General features: G+C 43.5%; 1 protein-coding gene across 15 annotated transcripts in view; it reads right to left on the bottom strand.

Annotated features, from left to right (window-relative positions):
* ALDH18A1 (aldehyde dehydrogenase 18 family member A1) overlaps positions 1-17,587 on the bottom strand; it is a 38,601-nt gene that overhangs the window by 3,546 nt on the left and 17,468 nt on the right. For 14 of the 15 annotated variants that reach the window (XM_081551717.1, XM_081551761.1, XM_081551783.1 and 11 more), the window contains 10 exons: positions 17,081-17,171; positions 13,791-13,915; positions 12,797-12,941; positions 12,126-12,199; positions 10,859-10,952; positions 7,986-8,206; positions 5,783-5,920; positions 3,371-3,566; positions 3,146-3,267; positions 1,053-1,239 (listed from right to left, as the gene is read on the bottom strand). In XM_081551717.1, the coding sequence (XP_081407843.1) occupies positions 1,053-1,239; positions 3,146-3,267; positions 3,371-3,566; positions 5,783-5,920; positions 7,986-8,206; positions 10,859-10,952; positions 12,126-12,199; positions 12,797-12,941; positions 13,791-13,915; positions 17,081-17,171 (1,393 nt within the window). Of the gene's footprint in view, positions 1-1,052; positions 1,240-3,145; positions 3,268-3,370; positions 3,567-5,782; positions 5,921-7,981; positions 8,207-10,858; positions 10,953-12,125; positions 12,200-12,796; positions 12,942-13,790; positions 13,916-17,080; positions 17,172-17,587 lie in introns of all 15 variants that reach the window. The other variant, XM_081551725.1, reaches the window with a different exon arrangement.

The raw sequence follows: 17,587 nt of genomic DNA, 5'->3' as shown, positions 1-17,587 counted from the left end.
GGTTAGAATCCAGATCTCCCTGTAGACATACCCTCAGTGTGGCAATGGCCTGTCTACACTATCTGTTTCTAGGCTCTGAGCCAAATCCTTAAGTCTCAATTCCAACTCCAGACCCACCAGCTGGGTGACTGTGGGCACGTCTCTGAACCTATGCCTGAGAACAATGAGGACTGACACCATTACCTAGTTCCCAGCTTGTGGAGAGGACATAATGAACTTACAGCCGGGGAGTACTCATCCCAGACCTAGCGGATGGCAGGCGCTTGGTAAGCACTAGCTGTTCTCACTGGTGGCGCTGTGATTCCTCTAAACTGACTGGAAGTTCCCTGAGGGGCCACACTGGCTTCTCCTTGACCACAGGTCAGCCTCCCATGCCTGACAACCAGGCATGCCTTTCAGTGATCACGTGAGAAAGGAACGAGTGACTGTACAGAGCTGGTTTTGCCCTCTGCTGATTGGTTCTCTGCCTAACCTCTGCAGCCTTGGTTTCCTCACCTGTCTGCATGTGTGAGAAGTCAGTTCAGTCGTGTCCAACTCTTTGCGACCCCATGGACTGTAGCCCGCTATGCTCCTCTGTTCATGGGATTCTCCAGGCAAGAATACTGGAGTGGGTTGCCATGCCTGCCTCCAGGATATCTTCCCTGACCCAGGGATCAAACCTGCATCTCTTACATCTCCTGCTTTAGGCAGGCGGGTTCTTTACCACTAGTGCCACCTGATAAGCCCTTCCTCAGCTGTAAAATGGGCTTATTCCAGCAGAAAGACTGCTGCATGGATTAAAGGGTGATGACTCTGACACATGGTGAGCCCAGTTTAAAGTGGAGCAAACCATGTCTTCCCTGCTTCCTCCCAGGGCCACTGTGACAACACAACGGGGTAACAGATATACAAGCACTCAGTGAGCCAGCAAGTGCCGCCAACCCTGGGCGCTATCAGCAGTACACTGAGACTGTGTTTTCATGCAGGCCAAGAGGGGCTGAGTGGAGCAGGGCCAGCTTGGAGATCAAGGCAGAAAAGGCAGACCCCGCGTGCTGTTGCCTATGTGCACTGACCGTTCTCCGTGATGATGACATCCGTGTGTGAGCTGCCATACTTATGGATGTGGTCGATGGCGTCCTGCACGCTGTCCACCACTTCAATGCACAGCTCCAGGTCCCCGTACTCAGTTCGGAGGGACTTCACTTCGGAGGGGCTGAAGGTCAGATAGGAGGCGAACTTGGGGCCTGCGTGAATCTTCACCTGGGGCAGAGGAAGTTGGGGGCAACGACATAAACACAGCAGAAACAGGCAGTGCATACTCCTCCTTCTGGATCCAACAGCAAGGTGAGTCTAGAGACGATAAGCCCGGGGGTCCTGGGTCCTAGAAACCAAACCGGCCCCCGCTTCCTTTCAGAGGCAGCCTCCATCCTCCAGACTGCTCTGCTTTGGAAAATGCTGACGGCCACTTGCTAGCAATGTCCCCTGGTAAAAGTGGAGCAGGGATTTAACCAGGAAGTCCCATAAGCCCTTGACTGCTGGCATTTTACTGAAATGAACACATGACTAAAGATATACCATCCCCTGCATGTGGGATTTAGGCACTGGATTCAGATGGAAAGAGGGAGATGCCCCAAACACATTTCTCTTCTTCTGCTAGAGAAGTCCTAGGTGGGCTTTAGAAGAAAATAGTACTTGGCTGGGAATCACTTCAAACTATGGTGAGTTGTTAGATTTCTGAATCTAACATATGGATATGAATCTAACATATGCGGCTGGGCCCCAGATCCAGGTTTGGCTTAGGCCCAGATTCTGGGGCTAATCCCGCTCCTGGCTGAAGGAATTTAAGGATCCTGAGGGCTGGTCACTGAGGATGCAGTCACAGTTCTTCAGGGTCAAGCACTGGCTCAAGTACCAACAAGTCCCATTTGTCTGGTCCCTATTGCTCCCAAGGTCCTGCGTGGTTTCCCATCTGGGACCCCACAGCCTCCAGGCCTGGGATCCAACTAGGTTCCCCAGGGGCCGGAGCCCTACCCCTGTGCAAGGTGCCCTCTGCTTTACTTCCTGCATTACAAGGTGCTTTGAGAAGTACACACACGGGCTCATTCTGACTGAGGAACGTCCAGGCGATGCTGAGAAGGACTGGTGACATTGTGGGTCTGTCTGAATCAGAACTGCAGGTTTGACTCCTGGATACAAGAGAGCTTTCCTCTTGTCCAGTCCAGTCCAGCGCGGTGCCTGGCACACACCAGTGCTCAAACAGGCCACTAGTGCAAGGTCAGGCCCCAAACATAAGTGGTCATGTGATCTAACTCTCTTGTAATTTGTGGGGTACATTTTCATTTTCCAAACTGTCCTTGCAGATTCCCATTGCCACATCTGTAGCTGACTGAAGCCTTCCTTTTCAGCAAAAGGATGGAAGGGAAGAGACACATGTTCAGGGTCAAAGCAACCAAGGCCAGCAATCACTTTCTCTACTGCTGCGCTAGTTCACACAGTTCTGAAAGGACACCATGATACCAGATATTGAAGTTTAAAATGTGTCCTGACAGAAAATTTAACATTGACCATTTTTACCTGGAGTGTCTATTTTTTTGCAATTAGGATTTTAGGATGGAACATACATTTATACTCAAAACTTACTGGCACTGGTTATCATCTTAATGATACAGTGAGAAAATAATCCAGAGCAGACATTACACAAATTGCTCACTCCTAAAAATCACTGCATTAATAAGCACATTAATACTGGTAACTGAAGACCTTTGTGGAGGGGAGGTTATATGTAAATTTTTGGCTTGAAAACATTTCTGCATAATCTTTTCAAGTCAAATCCAAACAGGAATGTGTGGTCAGAAACATAAACTTTATGCCAGGAAAGAGTCCATTCAGTGGGTTGCCATGTGATTGACGTTATCTTTGAACCCTCTTAGCCCTAAACACACTCCACTTTGGAATGAAGCTATTTGTGTATGGGTTTCTTCCAGCCTCTAGAGGCACAGGCGTGTCTCACTCACTCTGTGTACTCAGCACACAACTTTGTATATGGCAGATGCTCAAAAACATTGCTTTTCAGATGGCCTTAAATGGAATGGCAGCTGCTCCTAGTCTAATCCCAGAGGCTTCTAAATCTCGGGAGTGAGGACAGGAAGTGATGGCCTTGTCCTACCTGTTCCACTCTCAGCATGTCAATGATCTGGTCAAATAATGGTGTTCTCAGCAGATCTCGGTGGATTAACAGAGTTTCTAAAGCATTACAGGCAGCTGGATATTCACATTTAGAGTCTCTAACTGAAAGAAGAGAATAAAGAATTGTTTCTATTAACATGAACCAGGGCCACTGAGGACACGAGAAATATTTTGCCCATGTAAGACGGGACCCGATCGAGCTCACCTAGCCTGGTGACCTTGTCGACACTGGCCTCTGAATCCACGTACATGTGGCAGATGCCTTCACTGTGCCCCATCACTGGGATGCCCTTAGCAGCTTTCTGGATGTCTCTGACCAGCTGGGAAGAGCCTCGTGGAATGATCAGATCTATCATTTTGTCTAAGCGGCAAAGATCTTCTACTTCTTCTCTGGTATTCACCTGAAGAGGTAGAGAATAAAAAGATGAAGATGACTTTTGATCACACAAACTATGGAAGTAGCAGCATCCCTTTCACAGATAAATGTCTGTACCTCCTGAGAACTAAGTCTGACGCTGTGAGAACTTATTTCAAAAACAAGGGATCATGGGAATTGAAAAGTTGTCCAGCAAATGCTTAAACTCTACATGTCAGGTGCCGTGCTCTACATTATAAAACATGCAGATAGGGTCCCTGCCCTCAAAGAACTCAGGAGTCTGACATGGAAAACAGGACTAGGCCACAATGAGCCAAAACATGGGATGGACACTTTTAAGATGCCAGAAGAGGTACAAAGTGTGATCTCTGGAAGTTCAAGAAGATACAGAGTATGCCAGGCTGTGAGGGTCACAAAGGGAAGTGGTGCTCCGTTGGCTCCCCGATCACAGCCCAATGACATGCTGCTGGGTCTTACTAGGGAGTAACGGTTCTCATGACTTGGGCTGACAACCTCTACCCCAGGATGCTGGTTGGACTGACTGAAGTGCTTCTGTTAGAACTTGCAGATTATGGGCATTTTTTTCCTTCTCTTGATTTTTAATTTCCCCCATATGGTTGTGTTACTAACACCAGAAGTACAAATATACATTTAAAAGAAGGTTCACAGCAGCTTCAATCTGCATCTCCCCAAACTGAAACAACCCTGATGTTCATCAACAGAAGAAAGGATACGCTGTAGTACATGCTTGTAAATGGAATACGACACAGCAATAAAACAGGAAAACTACTGCTGAATGCAACAATGAGAATGAAGTTCAAGGACATAATGAATAAAGAAATACAGATGAAGGAGTGCATTTTGTATGATTTCATTTATTTGAAGTTCAAGAATAGGCAAAAGAAACGGAATGTGAAAGAAGTAAAAAAAAAAAAATGGTTTGATGGTGGAGGAGGTAGGGCATGCTGATGAGGAAGGGCGTAGGGAGTCTTTCAGGTGTTGGCAATGTTCTGTGTCTTGCTATGGGGGTGGTTTATATACGTGTGTGTGTATATATATATGGGCACAATTATATGGGTTTCCCAGGTGGCTCAGCGGTAAAGTAACCACCTGCTAAAGGAGGAGACACAAGAGACGTGGATTTGATCCCTGGGTTGGGAAGATCCCCTAGAGTAGGAAATGGCAACCTGCTCCAGTATTGTTGCCTGGAAAATTCCATGGACAGAGGAGCCTGGTGGGTTACATACAGTCCATAGGGTCGCAAAGAGTCAGACATGAGCAACTGAGCATACGTACACATTACATAAGATAAGGATTCTTTATATACGTTATACACCAACAGGAAGGAGGAGGAGGAAATCTGTCACATTAAATGAGGATATGGTGCAGCTGAGACCTAAACCCCTACAGTCTGTGCTCTTTCCAACCACTATGTTGCTGTAAGAATAGCCCAGCTTCTTGGCAGGGAGCATGTAATGAGGCAGGTTTGTAGATACACCAACCCCCCTCCCCACTAGAAGCCAACAGTATCCTGGAATGTACGCTTGAGTGGGCCTCAAGGGAAAAAGAGAAGGATCTGGAGTCAGCCTGGGTCCAAATCTCAACTCTGGGTGATTCTGGGGTGTTATTTTACCAATGAGCCTATTTTTTTTCCATCTATAAAATGGACCTAGCAATTAATGGTATTCTTCTCACAGGGTTGTTGTGAGGATTAAGTGAAATGATGGATGAAAGTGCTGTGTCCACAGTAGGTACTCAATAAAACCATCTAGTAGTTCAAAACCTCCACTGGATGGTAGAGGAGAGTGACACAACTGTTAAAATAATGACCATAACAATAACAGTGTTAATAGCACGACCTCACACAAGCTGCATGATGGTTTCTAACAAACTTTCATAAAACATATCTCATCAGACCTGGCCTAAATCACTGCCAGCGAGCAGAGCCCAGGCCTCAAACTCTAGGTCTGGTATTCCTGCTGCCTATGACCTCAAGAATGATTCTTGTCAATCAGTGGTACCAGAACACAGCTGTGTGAGAGGGGCCTTCATGAGCCACTCAACCTGGGCCAAGGCAGCACTGGCACTGTCCAAAGTCACAGGCACACAGGACCTGCTGCTCCTCCAGTCAAGCCTGCTCTACAAGTGGCTTGGCCTTCTGCAGCCTGAACGTTGCTTCAAACACCCAAAGACCTGGCCCAGCTCCTCTGGGCCTGACCTAGCTCATTCCCAGGGACCTACCAGCTGTACAGCTTCCTTGACTCCATGGATTGAGAGGGCCTCCTGGGTCAGGAGGTGAAGGATTCGGTTGCTGTGTGAGGCCTCCTTCCCTCCTTTGAGTAACAAGCCATTACCACTTGCTATAGCCAAGGCTGCCACCTGTAGATCAAAGAGGAATGCAGTGAAACACTGAGCATATTTTCTGTGCCAAGCACTACGCTAATCACTTTATAAGGTCTACCGAGTTTAATCTTTACAACGTTCCAGTGAATTAAGTACCTGTTTTATCCACTGCTTTACAGACAAGGACACTGAAGCCCAGAGAGGTTGGTAACTCCCCAAGGACACACAGCTTATAAGTGGCAGGGCTGGGGACCTTTACCTCAGAGCCAAAGCACAGATCTTAAGAAACTGTACTATATAGCTTCCTTAGCACCACTATGGAGTAACCCAAGTTAAGTTCCCAGGGTCACACAGGCCCTACTCTCTCCGGCCACAGGTGCTCAGGAGCCTCCTGACTTAGGTGTTACTCCACCTGACTCAGCAGCACCTGAGGCTATGCAGCATCTCTGGCCACACCCTACCATGGCCCTGTCATTGCTCTGAGAGCTCTAATGCCTGGTGCTGAGCCCCTGCACAGCTGTGGCAGAGACTGCTGGCAGGAAGAAGCAGGCCATCTAGAAGGAGCGTTAGTTACCCTCTGGGAGTGAAGGGCTAATGACACTGATCTGATGAGGCCTGAAGCTGAACTTTCTGAATGCTCTAGGGATGAATGAAAACCTTCCTGCTGTTGTAATATATCAAAAGAAACTGTACAAAATAAAACTTGCTTGAACATGTTTATCTCCACAATAATAATTCTTAATCCTTTTTTGTTTTTATTGCTCATGAACCTTACAAAAGTTATGTCAACTTTTCCCAGATAAATGCACAAACACACAGCATTCTGCATGTAATTTTCAGGATTCATGGATGCCATCTAACGTTAAGATCCCAGGTGAGAAATCTCAGCTGTAACTGGCTAAAGAGGAAACTTTTTCCTAGTGAAGTATTTGTTGGTATGGATAAAAGGTGGCAGAGAAACTTCATGGACACGGCCTGCAGAGCAACTTAGGACCCATTTCTACCAGCTGACAGTTTTGTAGTTATCTCTGGGGGGTTCTTCATGAGACAGATATGCACACAGAGGGGACTGTGTGACAGCACCAGCCACAGGCTGAGGACAGACCCCAATGGTATGGGAGTCCCTCGGTGGACCAGCTGATTTTAGATCATGTCAGGGAATAGCCTTCACAAAGCATGTGGGACTTCCAGGGTCACATATGCCCTAGAAGAAAAGGTTCTGTTTGTTTGTTTCTAAATATAATCTCTCTTTGAAACTTTGGGGCTAGCGCAAAGAAAGAGCTGGTACCATCCTGTTATCAGTCCAGTGGGGAACTGGTTCCAGATTTTTGGGAATTATTTAGGGCCACAAAGTCACCCTCTAATTCCATCTTATACTTCAGAGCATGGCTGCTTGGCAACATCTTTGCCACATGGTTTCTCCACAATTATAGCCTGTGATTTGTCAGATTTCCTAAAGGGCTCAAATGTTAGGCTCCATCAACTACTGAAAGTTCTTCTTCCTAAGAGACGCACCTACAGGAAGCCATCTGTGACACTGATATTAAACGGTCTTTTTCAAATGGGAAAAACCAGCTATTAGATGAATGAGCCTACAGCAGGGTAGCAGACACTCTGCGGTCAGGGAACAAAGTGCTCCAGTGAGCTAAGTTTTTGTCTTTCTGGCTGTACTGCGTAGCATGTGGGATCTTAGTTCCCTGACTAGGGATTGAACCTGCGCCCCCTGCAGCGGAAGCATGGAATGGTCATAGAATGGGAGATTCATCTGGGCTCAAGGTTCAGCTGCATCCTTACAAGTGTCACAGGAGTATTGACTTTTATAAGCTTAAGTTTTTTTCTACTGTAAAATGGACATATGAATTACTGTTTTTAGAATTACTGGAAGAATCAAAAACATAAATTGCCTTAAGAGCAACCTGAGAATCAAGTCCCAAAAACTATCTCTGGGGAAAGAAAGGAAGGAAGGAAGGGAAGGAGGGAGGGCGAAGGGGTGGGAAGAAAGGGAAACAAAAGAAAGGTATCTCTGGGAGATTTATCTCGAATCCTGAAAAGATGTTCTTCTTCCAATTCCCTACTCCAATGGCTGGCATTAGTCACATACCTGGGGTAGACAGTCAGGGCGAGATTCGAAGATGACCAGTAAAACTCCAATTGGGACAGTGACTTGTTCTAGTTCCAAGTCTTTGGCAATTCGCGTCCGGCGCAAAACCCGCCCCACACTGTCCTGGGAGGAGGCCGCGATCTGCCGCAGACCGATGGCCAGGCTGTTCAATTTAGACGTGGAGAGGCTCAAACGTTTCAGCAGAGGAGCTGCAAGTCTCCCTGAAGAGGTGTGAAGAGTACATGATGAAGACCTGGGTGGGTTACAGCTGTTTTACTGAACACGTGGCACTGTGTTAGGAGCAGACAAGCAACTCAGGGGGTCTCCGGGAGACAAGGACATGTCATTTACACAGCTTTGCTGGGAGGGGTAGTTTGGCAGCCTACATCATCATGTAAAAGTATGAACACCCACACCCTTGGTGCCAGCAACTTCACTTCCAGAAATTTATCATTTTCATGAGCAAATCTGCATGTAGGGTGGATACTTACCACAGCATTTTTATAATAGTGGGAACTGGATTCTACCTATAGATTCACACAATGGGCTACAAAGCAGTTACTATAAACAAATTTCTATACTTACGGATATGGAAAGCTGTCTAGGATATAGTTTATGGAAAAGGCGAAACATAAAACTGCATGCATGATATGACCCTAATTATCACATATTGCACATCATGTGCACAGACACATGACACATGTCAGAAAGCATTAAGAACAGTGATGATCTATCTTTCTGCATTATTTTTTTATAATGAGTGAACTTGTTTTATAATTGGTAGTAGTAAAGAAAAAAAACAAATAGAATTATGGTAAGTTCATATACAGAATTTTGTTTAAATTTAGCAGTATGCACTGTGTGATTCTCTCTCTTAACACACACACACACATTTATATATATACATGTATACACATGCATTCAGGAAAACCATGTGGAATCACATATCACAAATAATCATTGGGCTTCCTCAGTGGCTCAGATGGAAAACAATCTGCTTGCAATGCAGGAGACCTGGGTTTGATCCCTGGGTTGGGAAGATCCCCTGGAGAAGGGAATAGCAACTCACTCCAGCATTCTTGCCTGGAGAACACCACGGACAGAGAAGCCTGACGGGTTAGAGTCCATGGGGTTGCAAAGAATCGTACACGACTGAGCATACACACACATTACAAATCATTATTACGATTAATGTTGAATGATACTATGAAAAATTTCCCTTTCTTTGTTACAGTCATAATCACCAAGACAAAATAATAATAAGACTTGTACTTTGGAGTGGAGGAACCAACCTTTTATTAAGAAAAAAAATGAAACCATAATTTCATCAACCAATTACATTAAATTAATTTTCTTCATTTTCCCCCATGTGCTAAAAATCAAGTTTTAATTGCAGTGCATATTAAATATTATACTCTAGTTTGTCACCTCATAATGCATATACATTTTCCATGTTGCCAAAATAATTTAATTACTCCTAAACATCCCATTGACTTGATATAGTTCAATGCACATGACTGTACCAATGTTATTAAACACTCAGGTTGTTTCCAGTTTTCACTGGGATAAATAATCCTGCTCTAAGAATCTTTTTTTTTTTTTAAAGAATCTTTACATGCAGAGCTGTTTTTTCCTCTTGCAATCTTTTCTTAGGATAAATTTCCTAAACTGGGCTCACCAAGTCAAAGGCAATTACCACGCTCATGTATAAGCTAGACTTTGTCTTAGGTCATGTGTGTCCTTATGGATTCCTACAGAGATAACTGGGATAACAAGTCAGAGCTCTGCCAACAACTAGGTGTGTGATCTTAAGCAGCAGCTTTAACCTCTGTGGGTCTTAATTCTTTTAAACTAAAGATTTCAGTAGGATGTCAAAAAAGATTTCTTCCATTTATGAAATTTTTTTGTGGTTTTCTGATACTGCAAAAATTCAAAAGACCAGATGTAAAGTCCAAAGAAAGTTCCAAGGTAATGGCTCAAAAATGTTTTAAGGAATGAAAGTAATGTTGATGAGCCCTGCAAGGTTTTTTTAAAGGGAATCTACTAATTTGGATGTTTGATTTGAAGCACATTTATTCACAAGGATATATAAACTCCATAAAATTAAGCCCTATTATTTTAGGATGGAAAAGACAAAGAATTAAGAAAAAGAGAGAAAGATGAGGGCCTGTCTGACTCAACATGTAATTTAGTTGTCTGTAACATAAGTTCAGCTTACTCTATCGTTAGGACCTTCAGGGCATTTCTGTATGGCAGACTACACGCTGGTTAAGGAGATAAAGCTATCTTTCACCACAGGCTGCATCAACTATTTTCACTATTCTTTTATATACACTGTCCATCTGGGTTTGGTTCCCAGATCTGTCACTGACTGTATGGTTTTAGGCATGTTAACAACTTCTTTCTACTTTAGTTTTCTCCTCTGTATAAGAGGGAAAATAAACAGTAGCTACTTTATAGGTACCATATACTAAAGAGAAAATGAGATCCTACCTGTTAATTTCTTAGCATAATGCCCAGCAACACAAAGGCCTCAGTAAATGTTATCTGCATGTCTAAAATAGTGAGGTCCTCAGTCTTTTTCCTTTCTGACTTGTGATGTGTGGGGAATGGAAAAAGCCCCTCAGCAGGTGAGGGGTGGGTAGGTATTGTACAGAATATCTAAGAAAGGGGGTGGAGGTAGTAGGTGTACTTTAAAAAATCCCAACGAATACCAGCCACCAACCCTCAATAAAAAATGATGTGTAATATGTAATTTCTTCCATAACAATCTTGTCTTTGGGCAGAATATGATGTAAGAATTATTGATAAAACAAAGAATAAAAACCAAAACAAATCCCTCCATAACACTGACTCAGCTGCCTGCTCTTTACCTTCGGCCTCCTCCAAGTCTTTTTTGTTGGCTAACAGGATCTCATCTCTCTGGTCTGTCAACAGATCGGCCAGGTGATGGATAATCTCTGCTCTCTAGGAAGAAAGGTAAAAAATTAACATGAATAAGCAAACATGTTAACCCATGAAGAATGCACACTACACTTTTAGACTTACTCTTCTGAGTGTGCCAGGCCTTGCTTCTAAATCCCGTTACCAATGACTGGAATCTTCTTACTTCATTCATTCATTCCCTACCACCACTCCCCTCATTTTTCCTTCCTCTCTCAGTACCAATCTTTCCACTTTTCTTCCTCTTGTACCACTCCTGATCATGATGATTAACAAACCCTGGCCTTGTGTTTGGGGAAAAGGCATGCATTATTCAGTTCACTGATGAGATGGGCCAGCACTTGGAATCAGCCTGATATACACACTGCACATACAGCACCAGCTGTATACCTGATTTCCCAGGTTAACTTTTTGCATCTAGTTCTTTTTTGACAATTATTAATGCTTATTAAATGAATTCAGTCAATGGGGAAAAATCCAGTCCTGAATGCTGGAGGAGACCCCACTCCTTACCCACCTAGATAAGAAGATGTAGCAAATCAGAGTAGTGATTATTGAAGGAGTAAAAGAAGTGACTAAAGAGAAAGAAAAACTAGGGTCCTCTTGGGCTTTCCTTTCTCTACTTGTAGTTATTTAAAATTTTCTTTTCCATTCTCAGGCCAAAGAACTCCTCAGAGGAAACCTACATACATCACTCTCAAATCTAGCCTTAACATCACAACTATCAGGAAGCCAGCCCCCGCTTCCACCTGACCTTCTCACATTTTATTGCATCTGCTATTTCAACTGACTGAGTCACTGTGGACAAGGCAGGGCTAAGCTATAGAGCAGACTCTGACGCTTCCATCTTATAGGTAAGCTAGGTGATTTGGGTGAGTTGGGGTAAGTTACTTTCCTACATTTCCCTGCCCAGTATGTGGCAGGATTAGGGAGCCTCTCTGGTCTCATGATTTTCATGATACTTTTGATCAAAACATCATCATGATGCCAAGCTACCTTAGATTTCAGCCTATAAAAGACAGAGGAGAAAATGAAATCGAGAAAAAGGGCAAAACAAATCTGAATCACACTTATTACTCAGATTTAATTCTATGGGACCTGAGGAATAGATGGAGAAACAGCAGGCTTGACTGTGCACTAAACCTCACAGCATGACTCGCTCTGAAAGCTAACAGAACTATCAGCAAGGATTACTACCTGCTCAGGTTCCAAAGTGGCCAACATCCTTCCTCCGGATCGAGCCATTTCTCCCTGCTGCTCCACAGTAGGGCCTGCAAGGACACGTGCAGACATCAGCTCGTGGTCAGGATGTGCTTGCTTCACACCCAGAGGTCACTCTGACTAATAAACTGGTAGATGAGCATGCCCGATTAACTCAGGCAGAAACACAAGAACCTGTCTGCATATAATATGATCTACATCTTTTGGAGTTCTCAATTCCACTTTGGCTTAAATTTTCTAATGTGCTTGCTCTGCTGAATGTAGATTATATGACAATGCTGACTTTTTGAACACCTGAGAGAACACACGCCATTTCTTATACGTCTTTGCATCTCTACTGTTCACTAGCACCTGGCATCCAGCATGGGCCTAGCAAATGTCTCTTGAGAAAATGGATACTTATAGTCTTTAACTTAATGATTTTAGCAAGAAAAGGAGGCTTAGTTACTCAGGTTAGATAAGTTTTACAAAAACATAGGAGAATGCAATTTTGCAAGCAGCTTTCAAAACTACACCATATTTTATACTATTAGCACATCAATTTTGTGAGCTCTCCTCCTAGGAGAGCTCTGTCTTCAGCCCCATCTAGGCCATGGAGGCACTAGCTATCATCCATAGACCATGGCACACTATGAAGAACTACTTACCTGCAGGTTTTACTTCAGAAAAGAAGGTGCCAACTTTCTTTCCCTCCACAATGTCTGTGATGACATGCCCGGACACCTTGGGGTGGGTCCCATTGGCAATGACCACAGAAGTACCACCTTGTAAAGCCCAGAGAGCCGCTTTCACCTAATGGGAGAAGTTGGATCCATGGATGAGATTCAGACCTTTATTTATTTATTTTTTTTACCAGTAAGTATATAAACAGATTTTTATTCCAAATTATATCTAGAAATTTTACTAATATTTAAAAAGAACAATTAAGATGATAATAATACATCCGAATGGCATTTATTCATTACTGACTATGAAATTCTGGTTAGGTACAAGTATAACATACATGATGATATAACCATTAATCACACAGGTTCAGGGATATCTGAAATGGCATTCACTTAAGTATTCAATACTCCATGATCCAGACCTTTGCAGGGTCTAGGCCCCTGCACTTTGAACATGCAAAAACAAAGAAAATACAATGTGATATTAAGCAATTTAAGTGTCTGTAGTAAGGTTTTCACGTGGCTCAGACACTCTGAAGACACCCTCGGCCCAATCCTGGCACGTGCTGTCTGAAGAGGAACCAATCTGTTCTTTGCGCTCAGTGCATTCTCCAAGACACTGGTACCGAGACGCGTGACTTCTACACTTGATTTGTTGTGCCCCAACTCAAGTGTGCAGCCTGCTGCTTGACCAGAATACGACCCTGAGTACTCTGAGCTACGTACATGGGGTTGTGGTCTTCACCTCTGCCATTGCTACAAATGATGCTGTACTTGAAGGGTATAACTTCTTAGAAAAATTAATGGGAGAGAAGAATTTTGTAAAAGATTTTATCAAAAAATATTTGAGCTCTAATAAAAACACTTAAGAGGATTTATGAATTACATCAGCCCTCAAACAATTACAAAAGCAAGAAGGATAAAATACTTTTTGGTTTTAAAATTGTTACGGGCAGTAAAGTCAACCGAGTCCTACCTTGGCTTCCATGCCACCCATTCCGACTCTGGACTTGGTTCCGAATGTCACAGACTGCTGATCACCAGGATAAAATATATCAATGAGCTTTGCATCATCTGACCCTGGGGGGCTGTCAAAGAGACCTAAAAAGTAAACAAGAGTCAGTAATACTGTTTAGCAGAAGTGAGCAACCCCCAAGAAAGACCTCCCCGGGCACCTGCCGACCACTCTGTACTCGACTCATCCAGATAAATTCTGCTATTTGGCCAGCTCTGATGAGAGAAGAGGTTAAGAGGTCCATGGAGCCTACCCACACTGAAAACAAGCTCCAGGAGGACGCACCTTACATACTTTTATTAATGTTGCCTGGTAAATATGGTTACCAGCATCAGAGCATGGCCATATTCCTGGCACAAAATTTACTGGTCCTGTCTATAATCTACAGCGAAGCTGTCCTCACCTTTGCCATTGCTACCTACGATACTGAACCTTAAGGATGCAACTGAAAAAGGTTAGTGGCTAATGCAGAAGCAGTGCAGCAGCCGTATACTGTTTAATGTGACTATTTCCAAGGGCATGAAATATGAGAGGTTCTCATTCACTCTCACAGTACCCTTTCAAACAGTCACACTGTACTCCCCATATTATGGGTAAGCCTCTGAAGGTCAGGCTGAGTTAGCAGAAGAGTGCAGGACTTGGCATTCAGTCCAGATTTGTCACCACAAAGCCAATGTCCTCTTTATAACTGAGACTGACATAAAACGAGAGTTACACAAAATGTTATATGCATACCATCCAAGATTAAAAATCTTCACAATTTCACTTTGAAAAAGAGTGTATCTGAGCCTTGAAAGGCGAGGTCTAAGGGGAACACAGGCAGAGGGAACCGCTAGTAGTCAGAGGCTGGCTGAAGGACATTTAGGCAGTGATGTTTCTGGTTTCAAGTTACTGCTTTTCTTGTGCTAAAATACACCTCTCTGCTCCAAATCTTTAACACAATCAGGCCATATGCATCCTCCCTAAGAGAGTAAGGGAATCAGAGTGGTGAGAATGGTCAGTGTCCAGTGACAACAAAGCAGTGCAAACTACGAGCAGCAATTACACACAGAAAGAGAAATAACCTCTCATAACCCCTGTCTGCCTCAACCCAACAGCTCACAGCTCTGGGGGTTCAGGGCTGGGTTCTTCTCAGAAGGCATTATGCTCTGAGATCATAAATAGTATTTGACAATTTAAGCCAAACCTCCAGAGACACCTCGAGTTCCTAGCGTTCTGATATTTCACCTACTTTTCTTTTTCGTTACAGCAGCCTCTCAAACCTATTAAGAGTGTATTTAAAATTCTGGCATCTTTCTAAAAATCAATACTCAGTGGACAACTAATCAGAGTCAAGAGCACAAGCCTGGCAATGGCCAGTTTTGGTGTTTGGAAGGGAAGGGAAGGGAAGTCGCTCAGTCGTGTCCGACTCTTTGCGACCCCGTGGACCGTAGCCTACCAGGCTCCTCCGTCCATGGGATTCTCCAGGCAAGAATACCGGAGTGGTTTGCCATTTCCTTCTCCAGAGGATCTTCCCGACCCAGGGATCGAACCCAGGTCTCCCGCATTGGAGGCAGACGCTTTAACCTCTGAGCCACCAGGGAAGTCCTTTGGTGTTTGAGGCTGCATTAAAACTAAGGTTTACTAAAGTCTAGTTCAAACTGGGCTTTTTTTTTTTTTTTTTTAAATAATTTTATTCATTTATTTCTGGCTATGCTGGGTCTTCATTGATACATGGTGGCTGTCTCTAAACCAGGGAACAAGTCCTGCCATATTAACCTTCCATGGTGTGGGGCATGGAACTAAACAGGTTTTTTTCTAACTTGCTGAGAATGTAATGGGGGACTTTTGGGATCCTGTAGGTTTAGCCCACTTTAGATACCTCTACCATATTCTCTATAGATCAAAATGGGAGCAGGTTAAGAAAGTGAGCAGAGTGAATGGGAAGCCAAATTGGAGCTGGGAGGGCTCCTCCATGAGGAGGGGGAAAGCAGAGAGGAATAGAGTAACACATAAGAACACAGTGGTCACACAGCCTGGAATTTCCATAGTGGAGCCAATTTAAAATAATGTATCTCATGATTTACATTAAAAACTAAAAGTGATGAAGACCACAAGGCAGTATCACTTCACACCCACCAGCATGGCTATAATCAAAATGGCAGATACCAAGAAGGAAGTGCTGGTGAGGATGGAAGAAGCTAGAACCCTCATACACTGCCAGGAAAATGTAAAATGGTGCAGCAGCTTAGGAAACAAGCCTGGTACTTCTTCAAAAGGCTGAACAAATGATCCAGCAATTCTACTCCTAAGTAAAATAAAAAGTATGTTCACACCAAAACTTGTGCACAAATGTTCACAGAATCATTAGTTATAATAGCTTAAATGTCTATCATCTTGACAATTAGGCAAATAAAACCTACAAATAGGTAGTGTATCTACATAGTGGAATATTATTTGGCAATAAAAATTAATGAAGTACTAATATATGCTATAACATCAATGAATCTTGAGAACATTAAGCCAGTCATGAAGGATCACATACACATACTGTATGATCATACTTATATAAAATGTCTAGACTAGGCAAATCAATACAGAAGGGGGACTTCCCTGGTGGTCCAATTGATAAAACTCTGCACTCCCAATGCAGGGGGCCCCTTGTTCAATCCTTGATGGAGGAACTAAGATCCCATATGCCACAACAAAGCCCATGCACCTTAACTACTGAGCCTGCGCAATATAGGCCTCACGCAGCACAACTAGAGAAACCCACATGCTGCAATGAAGACCCAGAGCAGTCAAAATAGATTTAAAAAAAAACAGAGACAGAAGGTAGATTTGAGGTTGCCAAGGGCTGGAGGGTTTCAGAGGATGTGAGGAGTGACTGCTAAAGGGTTTGGGTTTCTTGTTGGGGTGATTAAAAATGTTCTAAATTGTGGGGAGGGTTGAATAACTATATGAATATACTAAAAATCATTGAACTGTAAATTTTAAATAGGTAAATTATATGTTATGTGAATTATATCTCCATATAGCTGATGTAAAAAACAAAATTAAAGTGCCTGGAAATGACAACATTTCACAGCATTCAAACTTCATCTCCCAGGTGCCTCCCCTCCACTGCCATCTTATTTTGAATCATAAAACTCTCTTCAGACCATATGGCTCAGAAAATAATGGTCTACAGTGAAAAGATCAAGGGAACTCATGCTCACATATACAGTATTTAAAACAAAGACTGGATATAAAGAAAAGGCATTTCTTTGTACCTTCTACATCTGAAAGAACAATTAAGAGGTCAGTCTTCATTTCCACGGCCAGACGGGCAGCCAGGCTATCATTATCTTTAACACTAATAACCTAAAATACAGGTATAAAAAGTTGTGATTAAGGGACCTATGCAGTTCAAACAGAAGTTCAAAGAAGTACTCAGCGAGGCTCTGGCAGGCAAAATGAATGAATCTGAGCATATGCATGATAGCTCTTAAACGCCTTTTCAGTCTGCAAAACACCATGCCAACTGGCAACACCGTCTCCAAACATGCCCCCTATTCTCCACCGACACACACAAGCCATGCTTACAGCACCACCTTAAATCCATATTGTGCCTCACCGGTTGAATGAAACCCCCTGATTTTACAAGAGCTTATGCAGCCACTGCTCCAGGAGGCCAGCTTCTCTCCCATTTCTCCATCTTGTTTATGCCCAACATCTGGTGTTAGTACATGCAGCATAGCATGGCATTAGTGTCTACAGCATGCTCAACCCTCATGAAT

This window comes from Giraffa tippelskirchi, chromosome 2, assembly GCF_054371585.1.
Source record: "Giraffa tippelskirchi isolate mGirTip1 chromosome 2, T2T-mGirTip1v1.2.pri, whole genome shotgun sequence".
In the NCBI taxonomy this organism is placed as follows: domain Eukaryota; kingdom Metazoa; phylum Chordata; class Mammalia; order Artiodactyla; family Giraffidae; genus Giraffa; species Giraffa tippelskirchi.
The sequence above is the reverse complement of the archived record's forward strand: the minus strand, read 5'-3'. Positions and strand labels throughout refer to the sequence as shown.